Source organism: Cannabis sativa, chromosome 1 (assembly GCF_029168945.1).
Source record: "Cannabis sativa cultivar Pink pepper isolate KNU-18-1 chromosome 1, ASM2916894v1, whole genome shotgun sequence".
NCBI classification, from domain to species: Eukaryota; Viridiplantae; Streptophyta; class Magnoliopsida; order Rosales; family Cannabaceae; genus Cannabis; species Cannabis sativa.
The window spans coordinates 43,410,718-43,438,262 of record NC_083601.1 but is presented as its reverse complement, the minus strand read 5'-3'; the positions used below and the strand labels follow the sequence as shown (position 1 = coordinate 43,438,262).

The following is a 27,545-nucleotide window of genomic DNA, read 5'->3' as shown; positions in this document are numbered from 1 at the left end:
ACTTCACAAGATTCACAACAAATGACATTTATATCTCTTTATCTACCATCCTATTTCTACCTCACCAGCACTTTATATAAATGACATACTATAATTATTTAATGATATTGTCTAAAAGTTATTTTTTTTAAATTATATAAGATTCGATACTTAACTACATTAAACATTAATAATATTTTTTAGCAATTTTATTGTAGCACTTTCTATGTTTCACCAGCAAATCACATGTTGTGGTTCAATTGGTAAACTATACAAAGATTAGTGTCTTTATTTTTTATATGGATATATAAAAAATACTAGTATGTAATAAAAGAAGTCAATTGAGAGTGTGTGGGCGAGTCAGGTGAAAAGTGAGAAAATAAAATAATAAATCAATAACAAGAAAATGGTTACCAATTTCACACTACATACTAAAATTTTATATATTTTTTTGTTTTAATTGTAGGGCAAATTTTTTTAAAAAAAATACTCGTGTTAAGTTTTTATTGATATTTTACAGTTATTTATAGTTTTTTCACAATTAATTTCAATTGTTTTATTTTACTGATTTACGGTTATTTTGTAAAAAAATAATATTTTTGTAAAAATTTCCGCATAACAATAAAATTATAAATTTTTGCTCAAAAATTAATATTTTTTTGGAAAATTTACATAGTATACTAACTTTTATCATTTTTTTACAAAAATACTGCCAGGCGGTATTTTTTACTTTTTTACTGTATTTTTTTATAAGTTTCATACCGCAGTATGCTGTGTTAAGTTTTTACTGGTGTTCTACTGGTGTTTTACTGGTGTTCTACTGTTGTTTTGAGTTGTTCTGCTTTGTGTTTTACTGGTATTTTATAAAAACACAGTATCTTTGAAAAAAATTCCGTGTGACAGTATTTTTATAAAAGTTAACTAAAATTCCAGTATTTTTGTAAGTTTTCCTATTTTTTTTTAAAAGCCCATTTCAATTCATAATTACCAGTGGGCTTGAATATATTGAGGCCCAATAAGAATTAATGGGCTGGGCCTGAGATGCGGTACGTTAGTCGTGACAGCAAGAAACAAATGGAAGAGTACAACGGCGCATTGCTTCGCTGTAACTGTTCTTTTATGCCTTCACCATTAAAATCTCTGTGAATCGCTCTTTTTCCTTTCTTCCCTCTCTTCTCTCCTATTACACAGATAGATACGTATATACATATACATACATACATACACATACATAAATATATATATATATAGACAGCCACACGCGCAAGCCTTCTGCTCTAAGTTTCCTATAGAATTTCAACCTTTGTTGATTTTCTTTTCTTTATAAATCTGACTCGGAGAGAGAAGAGATCTAGTTATATTTCTGTGCGCCGATCCAATCAAAAGGGAAAATAGGAGGGATTTGATTAACAAGAACATGTCGTACGCTTATCTCTTCAAATACATCATCATCGGCGATACTGGTAAGAATCCTTATTCTAAACTTCTCCCCCTCCCTTACTTCAATTTTTTAATTTTTTTTTGGCGGTTTGTAGCGATTACCCAATTATCAATTTGATCGGAATTTTGAATTGAAACCGTTTGAGAGGACTTGAGATTTGGGAATTCAATTATGATTTTGGATTTTTCATTTTTCATTTTTGGCTTTTGCAGGAGTTGGAAAATCATGCCTTCTTCTTCAGTTTACTGATAAGCGATTCCAGCCAGTTCACGACTTAACCATCGGTGTTGAGTTCGGTGCCAGGATGATCACAATTGACAATAAGCCTATCAAGCTCCAAATTTGGGACACGGTTTGTTCTTCTTCTTCGTCATTATTTTGATTTAATTGGTTACGTGTTTATGCTTTACTGCTTCAGATGCTGATAGATTCTTACCTATATATATTTATATAATATATTATATTCCAGGCTGGTCAAGAATCTTTTAGATCTATTACTAGGTCCTACTATAGAGGAGCAGCTGGGGCATTGCTTGTTTATGATATCACCAGGTACCATAATTCTTTCCTTTATTGGTTCGAACTCTTTAAACGTTTTAGGAAACAAGAAATTAAGCAAAATACTGAAATAGTATCCATGAAGTGATATAATGGGATTTCTATAGCATTCCTCTTTTGTTGGTGTTAAAATATATGATTCTGTTACCATACATAAGTAATTGATACATGTAAATCTATGATATTGTACTCGTGGAGGTGAAATGGTTGTACGTCCTATGAGCTGTAGATTCTATTTCTCGTATACCTATCTAAGATAACAATGCTAGAGTTTCCTATCTCTCGCTATATCTTATTTTAAGGTTCAGAATTAGATAAAAAAAACTGTATGTCACTGTGTTCCCGCTTATATTTTCTTTCTGTGGTTTTGTACTTGGTTTCTGTCCCATGGTTAGGTTCTAAAGATGTTTGTAGTTTCTTGTTTTCTCACTTAGATATAATGCAAGTGTGTTCAATAGAATGAGCAAGCGACCAACTCAAGCTTATTCCCAGAAGTTAATGGGTTTGACGCAAGAGGGTTTTTTTTTGCTAATGTTAATGAATTCAGTCCTAAGCAAGATTTTGGACATAAACCTAAGCCGCATACATTAGTGAGATATAGATAAAGGTCTTGAATAGGTCTACATTTTTATATCCTTCTTCAAATTGTACCTTTTAGCCAGTTTATATAAGATTTTTTTTAATACATTTAGGAGGGAAACTTTTAATCACTTGGCTAGCTGGTTGGAAGATGCAAGACAACATGCAAATGCAAACATGACAATAATGCTAATTGGCAATAAGTGTGATCTCGCTCATAGAAGGGCTGTGAGCACAGAGGAGGGGGAGCAGTTTGCCAAGGAGCATGGGTTAATTTTCATGGAAGCATCTGCTAAAACTGCTCAGAATGTCGAGGAGGTGAGCATTCCTTTTTCTTACTTACTCGAGATTAATTTAACAAACACATGTTCATTTCTTCTGGTGTTTAAATTTGTAGTTCTTACCTTGCTTCAAACAGTTAAATGCTTAACCTTCTTTTATTCAGGCATTTATTAAGACTGCTGGAACCATATACAAGAAGATCCAGGATGGAGTTTTTGATGTATCAAATGAGGTAATCTTTTTTTTTTTTTTGCTGTTTAAATTATTGTTTTCATTATTTTGGTAGGTCACCTTAGTAGAACCGGTCATACAAGTTTGCCACTTAGTCAATTATGTCGTGACCATCTTCTGTTCTGAGAGGGTTTACTAATGCAACACATATTTATTAAATTCTGCTCATCTTGATTGGTGCAATTTGTAAATGGCTAATTGTGGAACTCTTACACATTATATGTATTTATTAATGACAAAATTGGTGATGGTTATGTTTACTAATTTAAAACTGATTTAGAGTGTAAATTAAGTTGTTCAGAGCTTGTGATTGTATGTCTGATGCTCCATTGTTGTTCCTGTTTGCAGTCCTATGGAATAAAAGTTGGGTATGGTGGAATCCCTGGACCATCGGGAGGCAGAGATGGAGCCTCTTCCCAAGCTGGAGGCTGTTGCAGTTAAAGTTTACGAAGCGGAAATCTCATAGATTACGTTAAAAGACAGTCTGTTTACCTGTGTCATTTTCATTCTTTATTTCTTTCCTTTTTCTAGTTTCCTGTCTGAATAACATTGTGACTGATTTTATAATGCTTCTGCAAAACCGACAAAGCTGTACAATTCTCTTTGATGTGTCTATTCTGTATTTATTTGATTGTAAATTCAACACTCGTTTTATTCGTACTTAGTATTACTTAAATGGAAGAATCACCACTGCAGCTTGTGAATATACATGGATAGGGAGCGCCTGTAAGTGCAACCTTTGCATTTTCTTTGCTGATTTTGGGCCTTTTAAACTTAAATAAGTATGTCCCAATCCCAAAATAGCTAAATACCAATAATGTTGAAAAAGTTGAGTTGTGTGTAATATAATTGCCTTAAAAGGAGTAGTAGTAGTAGTACTTGTAGTACTTGCCACTTGGCTACTTGCTTTCCAGCTCAGGTAAAGGATTATGTCCTGAAATATCTTGTAATCACATGCATGTGTTATTGTGTTGTGTGGGGTTTCAATCCACAGCTTTAGCGTTTGAGCATTGAGAATCAGCAGGAACAAACGACCTTTTTCTTAAGAAACAACCTTGACAGTGAGAGAGTGTGTGTGCACTCTTGTGATATTACCATATCTTTATTCCCTTTTTTGAATAAAATATTCCTTTGCATATTTGATTGAACCTTCTTCTCTTTTGGAATATAAGGAATTGATACTTGATATGCAGACTGAGAATATTGTGATGACTGATGACATTTAACAGTATTCGTTTGTTTTATAAAATATGATATTATTCTAAATGAGTTTGTAAAATGTGATGAGAATAAAAATACATTTTCCCCCATGATTTATTAATTTTATTTTCAATATTTTCCTCATTTTTATTTTATTTATTGTTTGTCTGAGATTGGAAAATTTATAAATCAGTTTCATGAAGGATCACTAGGTTATGTAACACGCATGATATGGATTATGCTTATGAAACCAAATTGAAGAGGAGGTATTTTTTTTTTTTAATGTTAGAAGAGGAGGTATTTTCAAGAATTCTAATTTTCCCCTCAAAAAAGAAAATAAAAATGAATTACATGAATATTTTGTAAATGGTCATTTTATTTAATAGTTAGTAAAATAATAGTGTCCACTTTTTTTTTTGTCATCTATTGGGAGACAAAGATGAGAAAGGAGAGGAAAAGGTTTTATATTTCCATTACATAGAAAGTAGAAAAGATTGTTGCTTTTTTTTACAACTCTATCAGTATTACTACTTGGCCATCACCATTCACAACTGTGGTGTGTTCTATTAATAAGTTTCTAAAGTTTGGATCTTTGATTCAAATTCTTAATTATCAAATCTCATGTTCTCAATCCAGAAAAGGAAAAAAAAAAGAATAGTACCAAAAGTTGTAATCTAAAACCCATCATTGGATTGGATTTGCTTTTGATTGGAGGATATCTTCTTCTATTCTAAAGTAAAAGCTTCTTATTCATTCTTAATATTAACAATAATAGGTGTACTTAATCGTATACTTAAGAAGAAAATCACTCATTTCATTACTCTTTTTATTTTTCTTTCTTATTTCTTTCATGGCTTCCCCAACTGGGGTTAACAACAACCTAAATCCAAACTTGACCTATAATCAGAATCAGAACCAGAACCAGAGCCACCTTCAACCACCACCGCCACTCTTTGATATTCATCAACTCTTCAAACCCTCTTCCGGTTCCAACTTCCCTATTCCCAATATCCCTTCTCTTTCTCCAGCTTCTTACCCTCCACCCACTGGCGCCTCCACTCACCCATTTCATAACCTCCCCAACCTCAATATGCCGCAGCCTCCCAGCCCCGGACCCATCTCATACGCCGCCGCCATAGCCACTGCTCCCTCACCCGCCGCTTCTCCACCACCTCCTCCTCCTTCTTCTTCTTCTTCTTCCCCTAACCCCAATATTACTAGCGGGGCTCGCTTGATGGCTCTATTGAATAACACCCAAAAATCTCCCTCTGGTTCTAATCTCGATTTGCCTCCTCCGACCATGATTCCTTTTGATTCTTCTCCTTCTTCGTCGTCGTCGGCTGCAGCAGTGTCCGGTAACGCTATGGTGGCGCCTACTACTCCGATGAGAATGCCCAGCAGGAAACTTCCCAAGGGACGCCATTTAATCGGCGACCAAGCTATTTATGATATCGATGTGAGATTGCAGGGTGAGGTGCAGCCTCAATTGGAGGTCACTCCCATCACCAAGTACGGTTCTGATCCCACCCTTGTCGTTGGCCGTCAAATTGCGGTGAATAGATCTTATATATGTTATGGACTGAAGCCCGGTGCGATAAGGGTTCTTGATATTAATACTGCTTTGAGAGCTTTGCTTCGAGGCCACACTCAGGTTGGTTGATTATGTCTTTGAATCCACTTGTGATCCTTTTTTTTTGTTGACATTTTCGACGGTTTGATTTTAAAAGGGCAGTTTATGTTGACCTTCAATTTTTGATTGATGTTTGAATCACAACTAAACAAGTTTAGTTCTTGTAATTGTTGCAATGATCTTTGTTAATTTTAGTTTCTTTTTATGATTTGGTGAGAGTTCTCGAGACTGTAGTTGCTTTCGAACCTGAAGTGGTGGAAGTACTATTAGCAATGACAACTATCAGAATATGATTACTTTGATCTCTCTTTCTCTCCCTCCTTGTCTGTTTATCTTTTTGTGTATCTGAAGTATGTTTACTCTGTTTTTTATTATCAGAGAGTTACTGACATGGCTTTCTTTGCTGAGGATGTTCACCTTTTAGCCAGGTAGATCTTTGTCTTTCTGTTACCACTTTGCTTTTAGAATTAGTTTTATTTAAGTCAACTAACTTTCTATTGTCACCAGTGTAAGTGTTGATGGACGGGTTTTCATATGGAAGATTCATGAAGGCCCGGATGAGGATGACAAGCCTCAAATTATTGGGAAAATTGTTGTTGCAATCCAAATAGTAGGACTGGGAAAAGCAGTCCATCCAAGGCTGTGTTGGCATCCTCACAAACAAGTAAATTGTAGTTTGCAAATTATATTATTCTACTTGAGTTTTTACTGCATTGCTGGTTGTGGATTTTCGTTTCTTGCTTTATTGTGATACACTTTAATAAATTAATCTTTTTTACAGGAAATTTTAATTGTGGCAATTGGAAATTACATCCTGAAAGTTGATTTATTGAGAGTCGGAAAGGGGAAAACATTTTCTGCAGAGGAACCACTTCAATGTCCTATTGATAAACTGGTTGAGGGGGTCTTGTTAGTTGGTAAGCACGATAGTGAAATTACTGAATTATCAATGTGCCAATGGATGACCACCCGGTTGGCTTCAGCATCATTGGATGGCACGGTTGGTATTTACCTTCGGTTTTCATTTGAGTTTGTCATCTTTTAGTTATATTTTTCTTCATTCCAAGTACGCAATAGAATTGATTAACTGGGGATATGTTATTGCCACAGCCCATACCTTCTAAGTTTAGAAAGGCCACAAGAAATAAATAAAAAATAAATAAAAAATAAATAAAATTAAGTAAACTATCAAATATATGGTGGTTACTTTGTACAAAAAAAAAAGAAGGGGGGGGGTGGAATTTAGAGATTTGTAACTTGTAAGGAGTATGTATCATAATCATAAGTGAATGGTAAATTTTTATCAGCCAAGTAATGAATAGAAAAGATAACTAGTGAACCAATTAGGATGTTTTAAAAGGCTTCTCTTTCATGTATTATTATTATTATATACAATTTTTTAAAGGAATAACGTTAAGACTGAAATAATATACAAATAGGAGGAGGGATGTCATCCATATAAAAAGTTCATTATCTAGCCTAATGCTTTATGAGGAGGTTAAATTGTTTATGAAATTACGGTGCATTAAAGATGCAACTTTTAGCTCATGACAGTGCTGCATATTTATGAAGTGTGTGATTGGAATACGGGTGTTACCATTTACTTGTTTCTTGCTTTAGATAAGGCAAAATATGAACTTTAAGGTAAAGATTTGCACTAAGATTGTGTTCATATTATGTTTTGTTAATTGTGATTATCCCCTTGTGGACTTTAATTGTTTGCAACAGGTGAAAATTTGGGATGACCGTAAGCCGTTACCACTTGCCGTGTTAAAACCGCATGATGGCGTTCCTGTTAATTCCGTGACATTTCTAACTGCTCCACACCGTCCTGATCATATTGTGCTTATCACTGCGGTACATACTTATTGCCCTATCATAGAGAACATACTAACATAGCATATGGCAGGCTTTTTTTATCAGTATACGCACTTATTTTGCTGGTATATATTTTCCATGCTAAACCCTCATTTTGTTTTTCCCCCCTTTTTAACAGGGTCCACTCAATAGGGAATTGAAAATGTGGACCTCCACAAATGAGGAGGGATGGCTCTTGCCTTGTGATGCTGAATCATGGCGCTGTACCCAGACTTTGGAAATAAAGAGCTCTGCTGAATCCAATGTTGAGGAAGCATTTTTTAATCAAGTTGTTGCATTGCCTCGGGCAGGTCTGTTTCTACTGGCAAATGCCAAAAAGAATGCCATATATGCTGTCCATATTGAATATGGGCCTGATCCAGCTGCAACACGTATGGACTACATTGCTGAGTTTACTGTCACAATGCCAATTCTAAGTCTTACTGGGACAAGTGATAGCTTACCAGATGGGGATCATGTCGTACAGGTGTACTGTGTCCAAACACAAGCTATTCAGCAGTATGCATTAAACTTGTCACAATGCTTGCCACCACCCATAGAGAATTTAGAATTGGAGAAAATGAAATCAATTGGCTCTCATCCTTTTGATACTGCTGATAGTTCTGCAATGCTGGAATCATCCCATAAGAGTAAACCATCTGATATTGCTCCCTCACCAAGCCATCTTGTTAAAATGGCTTCTTCTGAGGTTACAAGCTTGCCTATAGTTTCTACTTCACGGGCGGATTGCGATTCAATTGCTACTCCATCTCACATCTTAGGTGAAAAACATCCATCATCAACCTCTCTTCCTTTGAGTCCTAGATTATCACGAAATTTGTCAGGTTATAGTAATTTACAGAATAGCAATGATACTAGTCTGCCTCTCAAAGATCAAGTTGATGATCAGAATGTTGTCAAAGATAATGTTTCTGAGGCATCTCCCTCGACAGACAATCTCATGAAGGGTGACAAAGATGTCACACAAAATGATGTTTCTATGGCTCCTAATCATGCAGCATTTAGACACCCAACACATCTGGTAACTCCATCAGAGATATTATCTACAGCTGCTTCATCTTCTGAACATGCTCAGCTTAATCAGGGAATGACTGCCTTAGAGGCAAATGTTGAAGATGTTATCAACAAGGATGCAGAGAGCAATGAAGTAGAGGTTAAAGTTGTTGGAGAAACAGGAGCTATTAAAAGCAATGAGGTTCTTGACGACAAAAAGAAGAAAGCCTTTTACTCCCAGGCCTCAGATCTTGGTTTTCAAATGGCACGGGATTGCATTGACACATATTGTACAGAGGGAACCGTGAACGCTAATGATGTTGGTGTTACTGAGGCCCGAGAACAAAATAAAGTCCAAAATGTGACGAATGATGTCACTCTCAAGGGCGTTGACTCAGATACTAATGTAACAACCCCTGTCCAAGCTACAAAAGGGAAAAAGCAGAAGGGGAAAAATTCACAGATATCCGGTCCATCTTCCTCTTCTCCAAGCTCATTTAACTCCACTGATTCATTAAATGAACCTGATGGCGTGTCAGGTACACCACCTGTTGAAGCTGCGTTACCTCAGTTATCAGCTATGAAAGACATGCTGAATCAGGTGATTCTTCAAAATTGGCACTACAATCATGCATGAGCAACCTTTTAAAATGTTGTTTGAGTTTTACAGAACAAAGTACTGCTTTTTAACCTTATATGTTTTTGTTACTCTATAGGGATTAAAAAATCGACAATACTCTTTAAGTTTTTAATATCATGACTTACTGTGGCTAAAGGTTTTTGATGTCTATCAAACATCTGTAGATTGAGTGTCATTCCCTGTGATTTGTGCTGGAAGGGAGACCTATTTCTTATCTGACTTTGGCTGCTATTTGCTAAATGTTAAATTCTGCAATGATAATTAGAAAATTGAAATTACGGTGATATCCAGAAAATGAGTGTTTCTATTTCTTTAATTATGTTTATGTGGCTAACATATACATTCTGCAATGACCTATGTATTATCACACTTTTTGACTAATAGTAAATGCTATTACATGTTACAGTTAATTGGAACACAAAAGGAATTACAGAAACAGATGAATGCGATGATTACTGGCCCAGTTACCAAAGAGGGTAAACGGCTAGAGGGAATCCTAGGCCGGAGCATGGAAAAAGTTGTTAAGGCTAATTCAGATGCTTTATGGGCTCGTTTCCAAGAAGAAAATGCTAAACAAGAGAAGTTGGAACGAGACCGCACTCAACAATTAACAAACTTGTTCACCAATGCTATAAACAGGGATCTTCCAACCATGTTAGAGAAAACTTTCAAGAAGGAAATAGGTGCCATTGGACCAGGTTTAGCTCGTTCAATAACTCAAATTACAGAGAAATCCATATCTTCAGCAATTACGGAGTCTTTCCAGGTTCGATTATGATCTAAGGTGTTTTTAGGTGTTCTGGATAGCCTATTTATTCTGATAAATTATCTGCTATAAGTAAAGGTTTTGGAGAAAAATTTGTTGCCTTATAATGCATAAATAGAGAGATTATTGTGTATGAATGATATTTTTGGATAATGAGGGCCTGCCAAAAGGTTTAATTTTTCTTTTTCCTGAGACCAGTCTTTACTCAGTTTGATAGCAGACTTTTCTGAATGGAAATGTTCTTTTCGTACTGCAGAAAGGAGTAGGAGAGAAGGCAGTGAATCAATTAGAGAAATCAGTTAGTTCAAAACTAGAGGCCACATTGGCTAGGCAGATCCAAGCACAGTTTCAAACTACTGGAAAGCAAGCTCTTCAGGTGATTTCTGGTTAATATAACATCATTTTTATAATCTTTTTGTTGTCCTTAATAATAGTACATGTGAACAATATTAAAAAATAAATAAGAAGGATGACCCAGTATATTTGTGTTTTATGTAAAAAATTATGATGTTCCTTCTTTATGGCTAGTGTTAAAGCATCCTAGGAAATGTCCATTTCTTTCGTATGGTAACTGATGAAAGAGAATCTTACTTGAAAATTTTTTTTACAACAAATAATTTTTTATAGTAATCACATCTTATGTCAACGTGGGACTACATTTTAATATTGCGGGTAAAAGTCATGCATCAGACATGTCTTTACTTTTGTGTTATCAAGTATAAGATCAATTGATCTATTTCTCATTCACTTCTTCAAATGGCAAGTGTTTCAATAATTCAGTTTCATGATTTTTGTGCCAAAGCGTAGATCATATGATGAATTTTCATCACAAGTGTTTGATTATTTTAATTTCATACTCTTCAGTCCTCATAAGCGTTTACTTCTGAATCCTTTGGAAGGGTTTAATTACATTCATACTCATTTGTTAAAATTTTAATTCAATGAATCTTTGACATTATCACTTCATAAACCTTAGAACATGACTTGTTTTTCCTTTTCGAAGTATCCTTTTATTGATCTAGCCATAGTAGTTGAGCTCTAAGGCATTTCGTATGCATGTTACATGACATAAATTATCGACTAGTATTAGAACAACTTTGTAGAATTTACTCTGTTTGTTTGGGTGATTATGGAATCTGTACTGCAGGATGCATTAAGGTCGAGCTTGGAATCTTCCCTCATTCCCACATTTGAAGGGTCATGTAAAAACATGTTCGAGAATGTTGATGCTGCATTTCAGAAAGGGTTTGTTAAACATACAAGTGCTACTCAGCAGCAATTTGAGTCCACACATTCTCCACTGGCTGCTGCTCTGAGGGTATGTTTATTCCAACCAGTACCTCACTTTTCCACATTTTCTTTAAAGCTACTAATTATAGTTTGGGATCCCTTCCAATTTGGTTCAAGTGCAGTATATGTCGTTCTTGTTTACATTTGCAGTATACTCAATTTTTGTGTTTCACACTATTCTATGTTTTCATTGTCCAGGATGCAATTAATTCAGCATCAACGATCACTCGAACCTTAAGTGGAGAATTAGCTGATGGCCAACGTAAACTGATGGCGTTTGCAGCTGCAGGTGCTAGCTCAAAAGGACCAAATTCCTTGACAACACAGTTGAGCAATGGTCCGCTTTCTAGTGTACATGAAATGGTAGGCTCTCCAAGTGAATCTGTTTCATCTAACAAGTGTTTCCTGAAAATATTGCAATAATATTATCTCCACATTTTAAACATTGGAAGGTCTCATTTGTTTTTATAGGCGGAATCACCTGTTGATCCTATTAAGGAATTATCAAGGCTGATCGCTGAGCGCAAATTTGAGGAAGCATTTACAGGAGCCCTCCACAGAAGTGATGTCTCCATAGTTTCTTGGTTGTGTTCTCAGGTACTGAAAGTTTTAACTTGCAGTGTGGATGCTAATGTAGATATTTTCTGCTGGCTGTAGCAAACTTCGATTTCTGTTTGTGATCTTGCTGTTACAAGACTTATTTCTCCACTTATGATGATCACTAAGTTTGGTGTTTTATGATAAATTAAATCTGACAATGTTTTTGTTCGCGTTCCATTACCAGGTTGATTTACCAGGAATCATGTCACTGGTGCCACTGCCTTTAAGCCAAGGAGTTGTACTGGCTCTTCTCCAACAATTGGCATGCGACATAAACAATGACATGTCGAGAAAGCTGGCATGGATGACAGATGTGGCTGTGGCCATAAATCCAACGGATCCCTTGATTGCATTGCATGTCCGGCCAATCTTTGAACAAGTTTACCAGACACTTGAATATCATCGCAATCAATCTACCACTTCAGCTTCAGATATCAACAGCATTCGCCTTCTTATGCACGTAATCAACTCTGTGTTAATGAGCTGTAAATGACTGTTTAGACTCGTCTAGTATTTGTTAGTGCAACTTTGTTGTATAGCAAGAAATCTAGGAAGCTCGCTTGGGACATCTTTGTACTTTTATGATTTGTGTTGTATAAAAATAGTTTGTAACAAAATCCACCATCCATTTCAAATTCATAGCTACATCTAGAAGGGAAAATGTTAGTAGCTATAATAATTTTTTCCTCATAATGATTTTTGTACTATTGGTTGTTCGTAGGCATTTTGTGTTCTCTGATTCTCATTTGGAATAAGTTTAAAATTTTCATATTTGCTTGTTACAGTGCAGTGTGACTTTACGAGAATTAAAACTAAAGGCAATGTTTTATAATTGATACCATTCTTCCTTGTGAATATTACTACACAAGATCAACCTAATTAAAAGAAAACGATTCTCCTCTTGAAGATTGACATTCACTTTTCTTCTTCTGTAAAATTTCTCTTCAAGGTTGCCATGGGGGAATGTTTATACTTGAACCTCTGAGGTTGACTTTTTACCATCCAAAACTTAGAAAACTATTCAAGTAAATAAGTGATAAAAATTTAGCAACTTGTAAAGTTCATCATCATTTAACTGAATAACAACTTTTTACTACTGAATTTTAATAATACGAATTCAATGACAAAAATAAGTTCTTTCTTTTACTTTTTAAATGTGCAAAAACTTCTTCTGCAAAATTGTTTCCTAAATATTTTAATAAATATATAAATAGGAATAACCAAAGCCGAAGTGGAAAACAATGAAGGTGAGAATAGAAGAAGCATGGCATTTGGCAGCCATGGCTGCCAATTCCAAAATGGCAAAGCTCGTCTTGGTGCCTCCACTCCAAACTCCATATTCTTAACTATATATCCTTCAAGGCAAAGTTTTGAACTTAGTGGGAAAAACATATAATCTCAAAAAGTAAAGGCGAAGAATGAAGAAACAGATTTTGTGTAGTAAATACCTTTTGTACGGTGGGTTTACTTGTTCGAAGATTCGCCATAGTTGTATTCGGCAAATTTCAGAATCAACTTGTTTCAGCTTTGGCACGTTTGCAACTCCAGAAGCTATCTTCAAAGATTGTGATATTTCAGAATTTGAGGAATGGGACGCTTCTGGCTTTAATGATTCTTTTCAAGTTGACCGTTCTCGCTACAATGATTTACTCAAGAGATGCACCCAGATGGGGAAGCTTCGAGAAGGAAGAATCGTCCATGCCCTTTTACTGAATTCCCAGTTCAGAGATGACCTCGTTATTCAGAACACTCTACTCAACATGTATGCAAAGTGTGGTAGCGTAGTGGATGCTCGTAAAGTGTTTGATAAAATGCCACTTAAGGATATGGTTACTTGGACTGCCTTGATCACTGGATATTCTCAGAATTATCGAGCACAAGAGGCGCTGGATTTGTTTCCCCCAATGCTACAACATGGATTGAAACCGAACCAGTTCACTCTGTCTAGTTTGTTGAAGGCTTCTGGAGATGGTCTGTCCAGTGAAAAGCAGGGTAGGCAGCTTCACGCATATTGTGTGAAATGTGGTTGTGATTCTAATGTTTATGTGGGTAGTTCTCTTTTGGACATGTATACTAGGTTTGGCCTTATGGTTGAAGCTCAGTTAATCTTTGAGGGTCTGGTGAGCAAGAATGAGGTGTCTTGGAATGCTTTGATTGCTGCTTATTCCAGGAAAGGTGATGGAGAACATGCCATTAAGCTCTTCCGTGAAATGCAAAGAGATTATTTTAAGCCTACTCATTTTACGTATTCTAGTTTGTTTACAGTTTGTGCCAGCACAGGGTCTTTGGAACAGGGCAAGTGGGTTCATGCACAGGTCATTAAGTCCGGTGGTAGACTTGTTGCTTTTGTTGGAAATACTCTTGTTGACATGTATGCAAAATCAGGTAGCATTGAGGATGCAAAAAAGGTTTTTGATAGGTTGGTTAAGCGAGATGTAGTTTCTTGGAACTCAATGCTTACTGGATACGCACAACATGGGCTCGGGAAGGAAACGCTGCAGCAGTTTGAAGAAATGCTGAGAATTGGAATTCAACCGAATGATGTAACCTTCCTTTGTGTTCTGACCGCTTGCAGCCATGCTGGTCTTTTGGATGAAGGACAACACTATTTTGAATTGATGAAGAAGTACAGGGTAGAGCCAGATGTTTCACATTATGTGACAATGGTTGATCTTCTTGGTCGTGCAGGTCTTTTTGATCGAGCAGAGAGGTTCATAAGAGAAATGCCTATCCAGCCTACTGCAGCTGTGTGGGGAGCCTTGCTTGGTGCTTGTAGGATGCACAAGAATATGGAGTTGGGTGCTTATGCTGCTGAACACATTTTTGAGCTTGATCCTCATGATTCGGGTCCCCATATATTGCTATATAATATGTATGCCTCTGCTGGTAGATGGAATGATGCTGCAAAAGTGAGAAAGATGATGAAAGAGAATGGAGTTAAAAAGGAACCTGCTTGTAGTTGGGTGGAAATTGAGAATGCAGTCCACGTGTTTATTGCAAATGATGATGCTCACCCACAAAGGGAAGAGATTGGTAAGATGTGGGAGCAAATGAGCATAAAAATCAAGGAGATAGGATATGTCCCAGATACTAGTCATGTGCTTTTGTTTGTGGACCAGCAAGAAAGGGAGGCAAAGTTGCAGTATCATAGTGAGAAACTTGCTCTCGCATTTGCGCTGCTTAACACCCCTCCGGGATCCACCATTAGGATCAAGAAGAATATTAGGGTCTGTGGGGATTGTCATTCAGCAATCAAATATGTCTCCAAGGTGGTAGGAAGAGAAATCATTGTCAGAGATACTAATCGTTTCCATCATTTTCGCAATGGATCATGCTCGTGTGGCGACTATTGGTAGTGCTTATTTTTAGTGTCTTATCAATCAGATTTGTCTCAATAGACAAAAGGCATTGTTAAAGAGACGCTAACCCACTACAAGATGATCTAATATCTAACTTGGCTGGAACTAAACATGATTATTCTATTCTATCTCCTGATTTGAACACAACGGTTTTCCACTTGAGCGTTACAGGAGGAAACTATGGATTGAGTGGATAATGAATAAAGGGTGCATAAATTGTGTGAAAAAGACAACTGAACTGCTATAAATTGAGAAAGTTGTAAAGAAAGAACAACCCTCAGCTCTCTCTTCAAGATTACACCAAGTTGAAAGCTTTTTCTTAAAGTTGATGCAGAACCACGATTTGAGGATTCAAGTATCAGCAGCTTGGTAGATGGAAAAGTCTATGTGCACATTGAAAAACATTTGTTGGGGGAACAAAGAAGGAAAGATAGAATTTGTTACAAGATCAGAACAGGTCCTGATTTTTTGGTTGATTTTATCTATCAATATACAAAAAGGTTGTTTCTTTATGTCTTTAATTTGCTTAAAAACATACCCTTTGGATCACGAGACTTGAACCAAATTGAGGAATATCATCATCATCCCAATAGCTTTTAGAAATCACATAAATTTATACATACATTTCTTCAAATATTGAAACGTATGAAATGTGAGTCGAGGACTAAACATCACATGGTGATAATGTGAGGCGACAAATGAGGAAAGGAGTGTGGGAGAAAGAAAGAGCTGGACTTGGGAGGTGTCGTTAGATACCAAATTGAGACAAAATCAAAGGGTTAGAATGGAGATGTGATCAACGAAAAATATGGTTTTTTTTTTAATTTTTTTTGCTTGTGGGATTTTAGAAACTAAAAAGGAGAGAAAAGAACGCAAGAAAAGGAACTAATACCAACTCATCGGTTTCATTTGATTCTGGCAATGGAGAGAGAGCGAAAAAGCGTGAGAGAATACTCTGTGGTTGGAGACGGTTTAGCTTAAAATGGCGTAGCGTGTGAGAAAAAAACTGTTTGTTTTTTTTTTTCTTTCTTTTTTTATTTATTTATTTTAATTTGATTTTATAATCATCATTCTTATTCAGCAAAACGTTACAATCTCAACAACAGCTTCACATTCACCTTCACAGTATCCTCTGCCTTTTGCTTTAGGTCTATATCAAACTTTCAAAGGCTGAATAATTTCTTCTTCATTATTCTGAATATTTAAGAGTTTCATTATCTAATTTCATCACTTTTCGAAATACCCTTTAAAGATCTTCCATTGCAGGTTCTTATTACTTGCTAGAAAGAGCAATTTTCCTCACTCATTTTGCTATGTGATGATAATAATAATAATAATAATAATAATATCATGCCCTTAATTTCAAATTCTGCTATCAAGTTCTTCACTTTTGGAAATTTTTTATGTCATTTTCATGCACGTAACAACACATCATTCCTTCATTCATAAGTCGTTTCATACTTAATTTTATTGGGAAAACTTCCATACATTGATTGCATTGGCATAAACATGTTTCACTTTTCTTATCTCTACACAAACCAATCTCCATTGTCCTTTCGATTTAGTCATTAGCAATCTTAATCTTGTTCTTCTTTTCTTTTCTTAGCAGAGTCAGAGAAAAAAAAAAAAGGCCTTCCATTTTCATGGACCATGACAGAAAGAAGAGATCAAGAACATCACCAGAAGGAGATCATCAACAAGATTCCCAGTCCAAGCACTTGTTAGATAAGAAGAAGAAAGCCAAGAAGACTAGTCATAATGATAACATCACCACCAATTGTGGCAGTACAAGTTACATCTCACCGGATCATGATTCCAATGAGGTGTCTCAGGGAGTTTTCGATTTCCCATGGCTGAAAGATGGTGTTGTTTCGAAATCAGACGAGTTGAAATTTGAAGATGCCTTCTTGTCACAGCTCACAAACACTTCCAACTCCATCACCACCACCACAGGTATAGAATTTTCTTTCCCGGGTCAGTGTTTGTTTCAAACTCCAGTTGAGGCAATGCTGGACTTTCCAGAAGAAAAGTTTGACCAGGAAAACTTGCTCGAGGAAGATGATGGTGGTGATGGTTTGGAGAAAGAGAATTTGGACTGCCTTTGGAGCTCTTTGCTTAACCAGCCACTACTTGGGCAACACAATTGAAATTTCTTCCCTCCACGATTTGTTTTACACCAAAATATGGAACAGAAACTTAAATATTTATATGTTATAGTTACATAATAATATATACACAGTTAATATTTGCTAGCATAACACATATTGATTTGATAATATTTGGCATAAAGGACACGCTTAAATGCAAGAACAGAATATCAAAGATGACAATTTTTGAATTGTTTTTTGGTGGAATTTTTATGGAAATTGGAATAATGTAAGTATGTTTCTCCTTTCTGAAATTTATTCCAAAGTTGATTTATTGTCATGTGAAACAAATATTTTGGATATCATTCAAGGAATTAGAAATTGGGGTAGATTGTTAAAGAGTTAAAATACCTTGCTTTTCTTTTCTTTTTTTTTTAAAAAAAAGGGAAGAGTAAAAATACCTTTCCACTTTTTAAAAAGTAACTGGGTTAATTAATTCATGTTTTAGTATGGTAAGGCAATGTGAAAGATAGTGTGAAAAAACAAAGAACTCAACAAAAAAACAAAATTAGTTAAGGCCTTTAAGGCATAAATGCATGCCTTATCTCTAGCTATCCAAACAGTTGACTTATTTTATGTAATGAATTCGAATCAAAATGTTGCTTTGGATCCAATTCTGTTGCCATTTGCCAACCCCCAATAACCATAAGTATCTGCATTGACTCAGAGTCATGACATATATTTGTTCAGAAAGAATCACAATGACAAACATTTATCACCTTAAAATTACAAAAACCAAAGATTTTTCAAAACATCAGGTAAAAATTCTTTTTACCCTCAGCCTGTGAGAAAGGGTAATACATGGTTTTTAATATTGATTGAAACTATTACAAAGGTAGCTGAGGTACTGGACCCTAATACCAGTTCTTTTTCTGCAACAACAAAAAAAAAAGGAAAAAAAGTACTCTTTCCAGTTCATATTTTAAACCAAATTCCTATGCATTTAACTGGTGCACCTCTGATTCAAAAAAGAGATCAATACTGTACCTCAATACTTTGTCTCATGATTGTAAAAATGGGGTTTTGATTAAGTGGGGACGTTTTGGTTGTTGGGAAAGATTATGGACACAAGTAGTAGATGTCTCTTGGTAGGAGCTTACAATTAAGATTTTTGGTTAAGACTTCAAACTCAGGACCCACCATGTCATTCAGCTACTGCTTCAAATCTTAGCTTTTGGAAATGAGATCAAAGATCTAGATCCCACAAAATCTATACCTCATATAATTCACCTCAGTTCAGCTAAGAAAAAAAAAACACCAATACTACTTAGTTCATTAAACATAAACCTTAATCTTTGTTTATTTCTCTGGGTTCAATATGAAGAGTAACTAAAAAATGAAAGACAAACATGGCAAAAGAAAAAAAAAAGGTAGATTATGCTGAAAACAACACAACTTTTACTTTTTAAGTAATAAGACAATAATGCATGTTGGAAACAAGGCTCTGAATCCAAACTAAGTTCACAATTATAAAAGAACAGATTAGTTGTTGTCTTGAAGATTTGTTTTCATTTACAAAGTGGAAATATTGTGAATTTTAATTAAATTAGGCCAAAATCCAAGGGACCAATTGTGGTCATAAATACAAATATGGTTAAGATGGAAATGGTCCCAGCAAGAGGTTTAGTGGGGCATAGGTCAAGGTCTACCGACACTCTGTATACAGACGCACCTTAGTTTTTATGTGTATCGTTTTGTGGTGTGTGTTGATGATATTGCCCAATGCCCATATCTCTTATTTTATTTTTTTCACTACAATTTATGAAAAAATAAAAGAAAAGTTGAATATTATATTATGGTTTGGTAGTTAGGTCATATATTATGTTTTTGGTAGTTTGGTGTCCTTAGTTAAATTTAGAAGAAAGGACAACACTGCTACCGCTATGAGGGTTGAAAAACTCAACAACCATAATACTTTGAGTGTGTTAATTACAACTTTCTATTACAATTTCTAAGTTAATCTTTACGTCGTGTCGGAATATTTTTTTTTAATAATAATATTTGTTATAATTATAATATCATTCTTATAAATTTTTTAAAATTTTTAAATAACTTACCGTACCAAAAATAAAATTCTTAATATTCTAATCTACTACACGTGTTCAAAAAATTTTAAATTTATTTTCATATACTATCCAAAAAAAAAAAAAAAATTAAAAATATATATTATAACTATAAAAAAAATATTCTTCCATAGCACTCATAATATAATTATTATTATTATTATTATTATTATTATTATTATAATAAAGACTGTGTTCGTGGTAATGGTGTTTATATTTAATAAAGGGAAAAAAGTGAGAGGGGAGAATTATTAAAAGGAAAAAGGAGGTGTGCTTTTATTTGGTGTGGGAGGGTGATGATGTAAAATAAATAAGCATGGAATGGATGGCAGCTAAGCTTGAGAATAGAATAATAGTAATAATAATAATTAAATATTTATTTTTTATATTATCTCTATATAATTAAGCATGAAATGAAACCCCACTACTACTACCATAATATCATTGCCCTTTCTTTATTGAGCTACACAATAAAATAAATCATTCGTATAGTTGACAAGAAAATGGAATTTTTATTAGTAGATTTAATTTGTCCTATAAAAGTATAGTTGGGTAATGAATAGTAATTGTCATAAATTTGAGATCAAACCTAAAATGAGTACCCCTTTCATTAAAGGAAAATAAGAAACCCTAAGATGAGTACTCAATAACCATTTATATACTATGTTGCCCCATTGTCACTTTTTGAGCACACAAACGATTGTTTTGATCTATACTCTTTCTCCCTTTTTGTTCACGTCTTCATTCCCTTCTTTTAGTCCATCATTAAATTATTAAAATTTATAAACATTAATCCCAAATACAAGTATCATATCTCAACTCAAACCATTTTTCTCATATTAATAAATAGAAGTCAATTTATTTTTTTTTCTCAATTTTTTTTATTTTTTTATCTTGTCTTCATAATATATTAAAAAGTAAATATATTTATATAAGAAAATAAACTTTAAATGGTACCCATGGTGCTATGAAGTGTTAATCATTTATAACAATTCTCTCTTTTTTTTTTTTTTTTTTTTTAACAATTTATAACAATGCTCTTGATAAAATTAGATTGTAATTAATAGAATGTCCCAATATTTTTATTAGGATAATTAGTATTTTTACTTTCTGATTTTTTTTTTACATTTTCAAGTTGTGCTTTTACAGTATATGACTGAAATATAATTTTTAGAGTAAGATGGTCATTTCATTCTAATTTTTTTTTTTGACACACATTCTATTTTATTTAATTTTATTGTGAAACAATTAATAAAGTGAATGATATTTAATAAATGATGCAATTTAATACTTTTCACTTTTTTTTTTAACTTTAATGATTGAAAGATAAAAATTATTATGTAAAAAGAAAAAAAGTTTTTTACTATATTATTCATTATTTTTTTTGAAAGAGAGAGGACATCGATGTGCCGTGACGACGGAGAAATTATCAGCTCTGAATGCAATCAAGGCGAACAGACGACCATTCTTTAGAGAACGACCTGACCCGAATCCACTTGAGAGCAAAATTTCATTCTTAAACTAATGATGCCTTACTATATTATTTATTAACATAAAAGTAGTAAAGAATATTTAATTTATAACCTCTCATTTACTATTTACTCATTTGATGATAAAATTAAATAAAAATAACTATTATATTATAAAAATTATATTTTAAAATGTATTGTTTGCGAGTTGTATACACAATTTATTAGTGTAAAACGAAAATAATAATTATTTATTATTATTATTAGTTATAGTAATAAGCAAATATTGAAGAAAGAAAATCGATAACAAAATAAAATAAACAAATATTGAAGAAACATAAATCTAATAACCAAATAGAGAGAGAGAGAGATTAGATCAAAAATAACAAAAGAGAGAAGTAATTACGATTTAATAAGGTACATATTTAGTAGTGTTAATTTAAGACACGTGAATTGAATTGTGTGTTTTCTGATTTTAAGTGAAGAGATTAATTTTTGAAAAAGTAATCCTCCTAATAATGGAAGTTGAGGTGAGTTGGATGGATCCGTTAAGAAAAGAGGTGAAAGAGAGTACGGTATGGGGGCGTCAATCACGCGTGTCAAGTGTGATGAAGTTGACGTCTGTGACAGGCAACACCGAAATGGAAACTCCTCACCTTCGCGTGTACCTCACGCGTTCCTTCCCCGCGTTTTAATGCTTCTTTACCTCTCTTATTACTCACCAAACACTGTTTTTCCCTTTCTTTCTTTTTATTGTTAAATTAATATTGATCAACATAAATATAAGACAAATATTAATATTAAAACTTAATTATTATTATTATAAGGTGAGGAATAATAATAGTATTGCATTTGCACCAGAGAGAAAATAAAGAGATAGGACTCTCTCTCTCTAAACAAAACACACTCATTCTGTCTGTCATCTAATTTTATCGTCCTCGCCGACTTTCCTCCGTCTCTCTCTCTCTCTCCACTGTCACAGTTGCCATATCTTCCCGTATTAGCTTTCCTTCTTCTTCTTCCTACCATTTTCATTTTCTCCAAAAATGTGAGATTCGTGAAGAGTTTTTAATGCCGTTGGGTTTCACAATATTGTTTTAAAGCGATAAAGTTGCTTTCTTTTTCATCTAGTATTCCTATAAAGAAGGGTTTTTTATTTACCTAGTCGGCCTGTCGGTGCCGGAGTACGTCTCTGAAAGTTTTTTTTTATATAAAAAAAATATAGTGATCAAGGTAAAATTAGGAAAAATGATGGTGAGAAATGTGGTGATTGGTATGTTGTTTGTGACTGTAATTGCTCCGATTGTTCTCTATACGGATCGACTTGGAACCTTTCCCACCTTCTCCTCCTCCTCCTGTGAGTACCCGTTGCTTTTTTCCCCTTTTCTTCTTCTGGGTCATAAATCTTATATGGGTTTCGTTTTTATCTTATTTTCTTTGCAGCTTCAAACGATTTTGTGGAAGATGTTACAACTTTCGTAAGTGGGATTTCCTTGTTTTTTATTTTGGGTCCATTTTTCACTGGGAAGAAGGAAACTTAATCTGTAATTTTTTCATTTGCTTTTGGACAGGCTTTCAATGGCGAGACCGGCCGTCTCAATGTGCTTTCTCAGGTTGGTATTTTTATGTCTCTTTCTGAATTTTAAAATTGGGTAAAGGTTTCATTTTCAGATCTTCTATATTAAAATACCCATTTTGAATACAGGAATCATCTTCAAAATTTAAGGAGTCCATTGGAATGGTCTATTCTGATAACTCTCACCACCAATCTCTTTCGGATTCCAGTAAAGTAATCCTGGAAAGCTCCACCGACACTGGCAACTCGAAAAAGGGTACTACTTCTGATATTGTTGTTTGTAGGTTTTGTTGATTTTGAATTGGAAGTATAAGCAATTCTCTTCATTAATATATGTGTGTTGTTTTGATTTAGATTTGTTATTAGGGGAATCGAGGGAGCATGCTTCAGCCAGGGTATTATCCACTACGAATGAAGAAAATCGTTCAATGAGTGAAAACGCTATTAAACAAGTCACTGATGATGAGATTGAAGATGGTAATCAAGTGAAGCCTGATACAGATACTGAAGGGGATGGAAAGGATGATGCCATGGGTACAGACTCGAAAGAAATTCAAAAACAAATTAATGATGTGTCTGGTGATACGGTATGCAGCCTTTTTTTTTTTCACAATTATTTGTTTCGAATTTTGTTGACCCTTTGGAGCGTTAGATGGGATTTTGTTTATGTTGAAAGATAGGCACTTAATTTTCATGTCTGATTGCGTCATTGTATGATGAGAAGTATCCACGTGTGATAAGATCTCTTGTCATAGTCTTCTGTACTTAATTGACCCATTTGATTTTGGAAGTTGGTTGTTCTTATAAAACATGTTTTCATGATTGGATTGTTTGAAGTGAGTGCCGGAGAATCTCCAATAAACGTATTCATACACATTAACTTGTTTCTGATTATTTTATTGTTCTTGTAATTACAAGAAATGCTTCTGTGTATTTTATGATCTCTTATTAATTTTTTGCTTTGCCTGCAGGCAGCGAAGCATGAACAAACCACTGAAAGTTCTGTCAGATTGGTTAAGAGGGAACCTGCAAAAACTAGACCCGAGAAACAAAATGAACGAGTAGCTATTCCTGATGCTCGAGTACGGCACCTCAAAGATCAGCTTGTCAGAGCAAGAGTTTACCTTTCTCTTCCAGCTACAAGAAACAACCCCCATTTTACTAGAGAGCTTCGTCTACGAGTGAAGGAAGTTCAGCGAGTACTGGGTGATGCTAGCAAGGATTCTGAACTCGGAAAGAAGTATGTATCACTTGGGAACTTCAATGCCTAACTTAATTTCACAATTGCTCTTGTATCACACACATGCGAATTTTTAAGCATAGCTATTGATGTTTTTAGTAGTTTCCATGTATAATTCAACTTTAACCAAAAAGTTTATTGTTCTGTTGCTCTCGAATTTTTTTTTAGATTTTCTGCTTTGTACTTAAGGTTTGTGTAAATGCAGTTCCTATGACAAGTTGAAGGCAATGGAGCAGACATTGACTAAAGGAAGACAAATTCAGGATGACTGTGCTTCTGCAGTGAAGAAGCTTCGGGCTATGCTGCATTCTACAGAAGAGCAACTTCGAGTGCACAAGAAGCAGACTTTGTTCTTGACACAACTGACGGCAAAAACACTCCCCAAGGGTCTTCATTGTCTTCCTTTGCGCCTTACTACCGAATATTATACCTTAAATACTTCTGAGCAGAACTTTCCAAATCAAGAGAAATTGGAAGACCCACAGCTATACCATTATGCACTATTCTCAGATAATGTATTGGCAGCAGCAGTTGTTGTAAACTCAACAATTACACGTGCTAAGGTATTGTGCATTAAAACATGCCTCACTTTTCATTCTCGTTTACTTTTCTGTATTCCAAGGAATAAAGAAGATGATACAACTATGGAGGTTCATTAATTTTGATTGATAAGACCTTAGCTTTTGATTGAAACTCAAAGTCATTGTGCATTGCTTGTGATCTTTGCAGGATCCTGCAAAGCATGTTTTCCACATTGTTACAGATAGGCTCAATTATGCAGCAATGAGGATGTGGTTCTTGGTAAATCCACCTGGAAAAGCCACTATTCAAGTTCAAAATATTGAAGAATTTACATGGTTGAACGCAAGCTATAGTCCAGTACTCAAGCAGTTGGCTTCACAGTCGATGATTGATTATTACTTTAGGACACACCGGGCCAGTTCTGATTCAAATTTGAAGTTTAGGAACCCAAAATACTTGTCCATTCTAAACCACCTCCGTTTTTACCTACCAGAGATCTTCCCAAAACTCAACAAGGTGCTGTTCTTGGATGATGACATAGTTGTGCAGAAGGATCTTACTGGCCTTTGGTCTCTTGACATGAAGGGTAATGTTAATGGGGCTGTTGAAACTTGTGGAGAAAGTTTCCATCGCTTCGATAGGTATCTCAACTTCTCGAATCCTCTCATAGCAAAGAATTTTGACCCACGTGCCTGTGGATGGGCATATGGAATGAATATCTTTGATTTGGATGAGTGGAAGAGGCAAAACATCACGGATGTATACCATTCATGGCAGAAACTGGTAAGACAGATGTTCAAACTTCACATTCGGCTGTGTTATCGATATATAGTCAGCTCGGTTTTTTATATTTAAATTTAACATTCTATTTGATCTTTTTTGGTGCTCAGAACCGTGACAGGCAGTTGTGGAAGTTGGGAACCCTGCCACCCGGTCTAATAACATTCTGGAAACGCACTTTTCCTCTGGACAAATCCTGGCATGTGCTGGGTCTGGGATACAATCCCAGCGTGAGCCAGAAGGATATTGAAAGAGCAGCTGTTATACACTACAACGGTAACATGAAACCATGGCTGGAGATAGGCATATCCAAGTACCGAAACTACTGGGCAAAGCATGTTGATTATGATCATCTTTATCTGCGAGACTGCAATATTAATCCATAGTTGAAGCTTTTCTTTTGTTCTTTCTTTTTCTTTCTTAAATGGTATATTTATTTTCTGAAGAAGAGGGGGGCAAGTGTTCTGTGGATATCAGCCAGCCAGGCCATACAATTTTACAGGTCTGCAAATCGTTCTGTGTAGGCAATTTTGATTACCAAAAAAAAAAAAACAACAATAGCCTCTAATTTGATTCATTTGTATACATTTTTTATTTATTTTAATTAGGATGGTGAGAATATATCCTTGTGTTACTTGTCTGCAGAATATGGCATGTAATGTACTTGTAAATAATTTGAAGCTTTGATATTTTGCCATATTAATATCTTTAGTTGCATTTCATATATCTCTTCTTCACTTCTTTGAAAGCCATGTTTTATGTTAATCTCTATAATTATCGTTATTATTATTATTAATATTAAGAGGCTGTTTTGTCTGGTGGCGTCGTTATCCGCACCTTGTTTATTTGAATGGACTGGACTTAATAATTATGGTTGTTAAGGAAATTAATTAAGAAAAAAGATATTAGTTCGTGTAACTGGATTTCACATGGCATTGGCCCACTTCTTGCCCGACATTGAGGTTATCATACTTAACCTCTTTTTACATAAAACTTTAAATTAATGATAATTAGTGAGGGGCCCAGTTGATTTATTTATCAAACTCGGCTGCTTTAGAGTTTAGACTTTGGTTTAGGTAAATAAATAGGGCATGGCTGGCTGGCAATATTCGTTCACCATGTGAGTTGAGCTTGCTGTCTTTTTCTGCTATGACTCTATGATCAGCTTCCAGAATGTTTGTTCCTATATCGATAGACTTACCATTTGTATTTTCATATGGGGCATTTACTATAATAGAAAAATAAGAAGGAATAAAAGAAAATAATTAATTTAGAAAGAGAGAATAAAAAGGATTAAAAAATATATTTAGCTAAGGAAATATAGTGAGTTAAAATACAACTATACTTGAGCTCATTTGATGGAGTTATTACCCACTTCACAATTTATACCATCAATTTTTAGATTATACTGTACGAAAGTTGTTAATTAAAAATGAGCATCACAACAAATTATCACAATTTATACCATCAATTTTTAGATTATACTGTACAAAAGTTGTTAATTAAAAATGAGCATCACAACAAATTATCTAATAAATAAACATAAACAAGCTCATCAAAACGGTGAGTTAGAAACAATACACCTCCTCCATGTAAATGTAACATCTCATCTCGTTCTATCTGAAAAAATAAATTGTAAGAGCTATTAGAAAATGACGAAAAATGTAAGTGTAGAATAGCGTAGTCACATAGTTTTAATAGTTGAATGAGGCCATCGTTCATTTAGAAAAATAGCACTACTCACTAGTATACAAAAATATATATATAGTATACAAAAATATATAGATATATTCTTGATTAAAAAAAAGAAGAAGAAATTATATATAGATTGTTTGTTATTGAAGTCCACTACTTGGAACATCTAAAGGCCCAATACTACAATGACTGTATAGTATGGCTAATAAACCACTTGAGGTTAGCTTAAGTGGCCATAGGAAGTGCGTGTGTATTGGAGGTCCTGGGTTCGAGTCCCAAATTATGCTGATGTAATATATAAATGCTTAAATCAAAAAAAAAAAAAAAAGTATAGTATGGCTAATAATAGGCAATCCAAAATAATAGATACATTTCCTATTTCAATTTTATGAAAATTCTCCTGTTTCAAAAAAAGTAATAAATAATATAATAACATTTTCCAATCTCTGTCCAATGTTGACGTAAATAGTAGGATTAAGGTGACTTTTAGTTGGAAGTAATGAAAGGAAATAGAATGGAAATGAAATAATTTTTCATTTATTTTTTTATTTGGTTGCATTTTAAAGTATTAAAATATCATTCCAATAAAGTGTTCTTTCTACTATTTTAGTAGAATGATCATTTTGA

The 27,545-nt window shown here is 34.4% G+C and overlaps 5 protein-coding genes across 7 annotated transcripts; all 5 read left to right on the top strand.

The window, feature by feature from the left end:
- Positions 1-1,061: 1,061 nt before the first annotated feature.
- Positions 1,062-3,778, top strand: LOC115707232 (ras-related protein RABB1c). The gene is made up of 6 exons (XM_030635117.2): positions 1,062-1,442; positions 1,633-1,772; positions 1,890-1,972; positions 2,671-2,875; positions 3,003-3,071; positions 3,419-3,778. Exons 1-6 carry the CDS (start codon positions 1,397-1,399, stop codon positions 3,509-3,511), a joined length of 636 nt encoding a protein of 211 aa, XP_030490977.1. The 5' UTR covers positions 1,062-1,396; the 3' UTR covers positions 3,512-3,778.
- Positions 3,779-4,606: 828 nt separating this feature from the next.
- LOC115707231 (enhancer of mRNA-decapping protein 4) lies at positions 4,607-12,851 on the top strand. The gene is made up of 12 exons (XM_030635115.2): positions 4,607-5,921; positions 6,279-6,328; positions 6,408-6,564; positions 6,682-6,900; positions 7,629-7,757; positions 7,897-9,372; positions 9,818-10,177; positions 10,434-10,553; positions 11,325-11,495; positions 11,666-11,830; positions 11,939-12,064; positions 12,252-12,851. The coding sequence occupies exons 1-12, from the start codon at positions 5,121-5,123 to the stop codon at positions 12,558-12,560; spliced, it is 4,083 nt and encodes a 1,360-aa protein (XP_030490975.2). The 5' UTR covers positions 4,607-5,120; the 3' UTR covers positions 12,561-12,851.
- A 564-nt stretch (positions 12,852-13,415) lies between these two features.
- Positions 13,416-17,780, top strand: LOC115707228 (pentatricopeptide repeat-containing protein At3g24000, mitochondrial). 3 transcript variants are annotated; one of them, XM_061116487.1, is made up of 2 exons: positions 13,416-16,574; positions 17,036-17,780. In XM_061116487.1, the coding sequence occupies exon 1, from the start codon at positions 13,486-13,488 to the stop codon at positions 15,421-15,423; it is 1,938 nt and encodes a 645-aa protein (XP_060972470.1). In that variant the 5' UTR covers positions 13,416-13,485; the 3' UTR covers positions 15,424-16,574; positions 17,036-17,780. The 3 variants fall into 3 exon arrangements, with proteins under 3 accessions (XP_060972470.1, XP_030490971.2, XP_030490972.2); XM_030635111.2 differs by having other exon boundaries at positions 13,416-15,883; positions 17,036-17,684; XM_030635112.2 differs by lacking the exon at positions 17,036-17,780 and having other exon boundaries at positions 13,416-14,242; positions 14,333-15,934.
- LOC115707230 (uncharacterized) lies at positions 17,070-17,684 on the top strand. The gene has a single exon (XM_061116500.1). It carries the CDS (start codon positions 17,070-17,072, stop codon positions 17,571-17,573), a length of 504 nt encoding a protein of 167 aa, XP_060972483.1. The 3' UTR covers positions 17,574-17,684.
- A 4,082-nt stretch (positions 17,781-21,862) lies between the features above and the next one.
- On the top strand, positions 21,863-25,947 carry LOC115707227 (probable galacturonosyltransferase 4). Its single transcript, XM_030635110.2, has 9 exons — positions 21,863-22,462; positions 22,549-22,583; positions 22,677-22,718; positions 22,811-22,937; positions 23,036-23,268; positions 23,653-23,921; positions 24,127-24,484; positions 24,651-25,226; positions 25,334-25,947. Exons 1-9 carry the CDS (start codon positions 22,354-22,356, stop codon positions 25,607-25,609), a joined length of 2,025 nt encoding a protein of 674 aa, XP_030490970.2. The 5' UTR covers positions 21,863-22,353; the 3' UTR covers positions 25,610-25,947.
- The last annotated feature ends 1,598 nt before the right edge of the window (positions 25,948-27,545 follow it).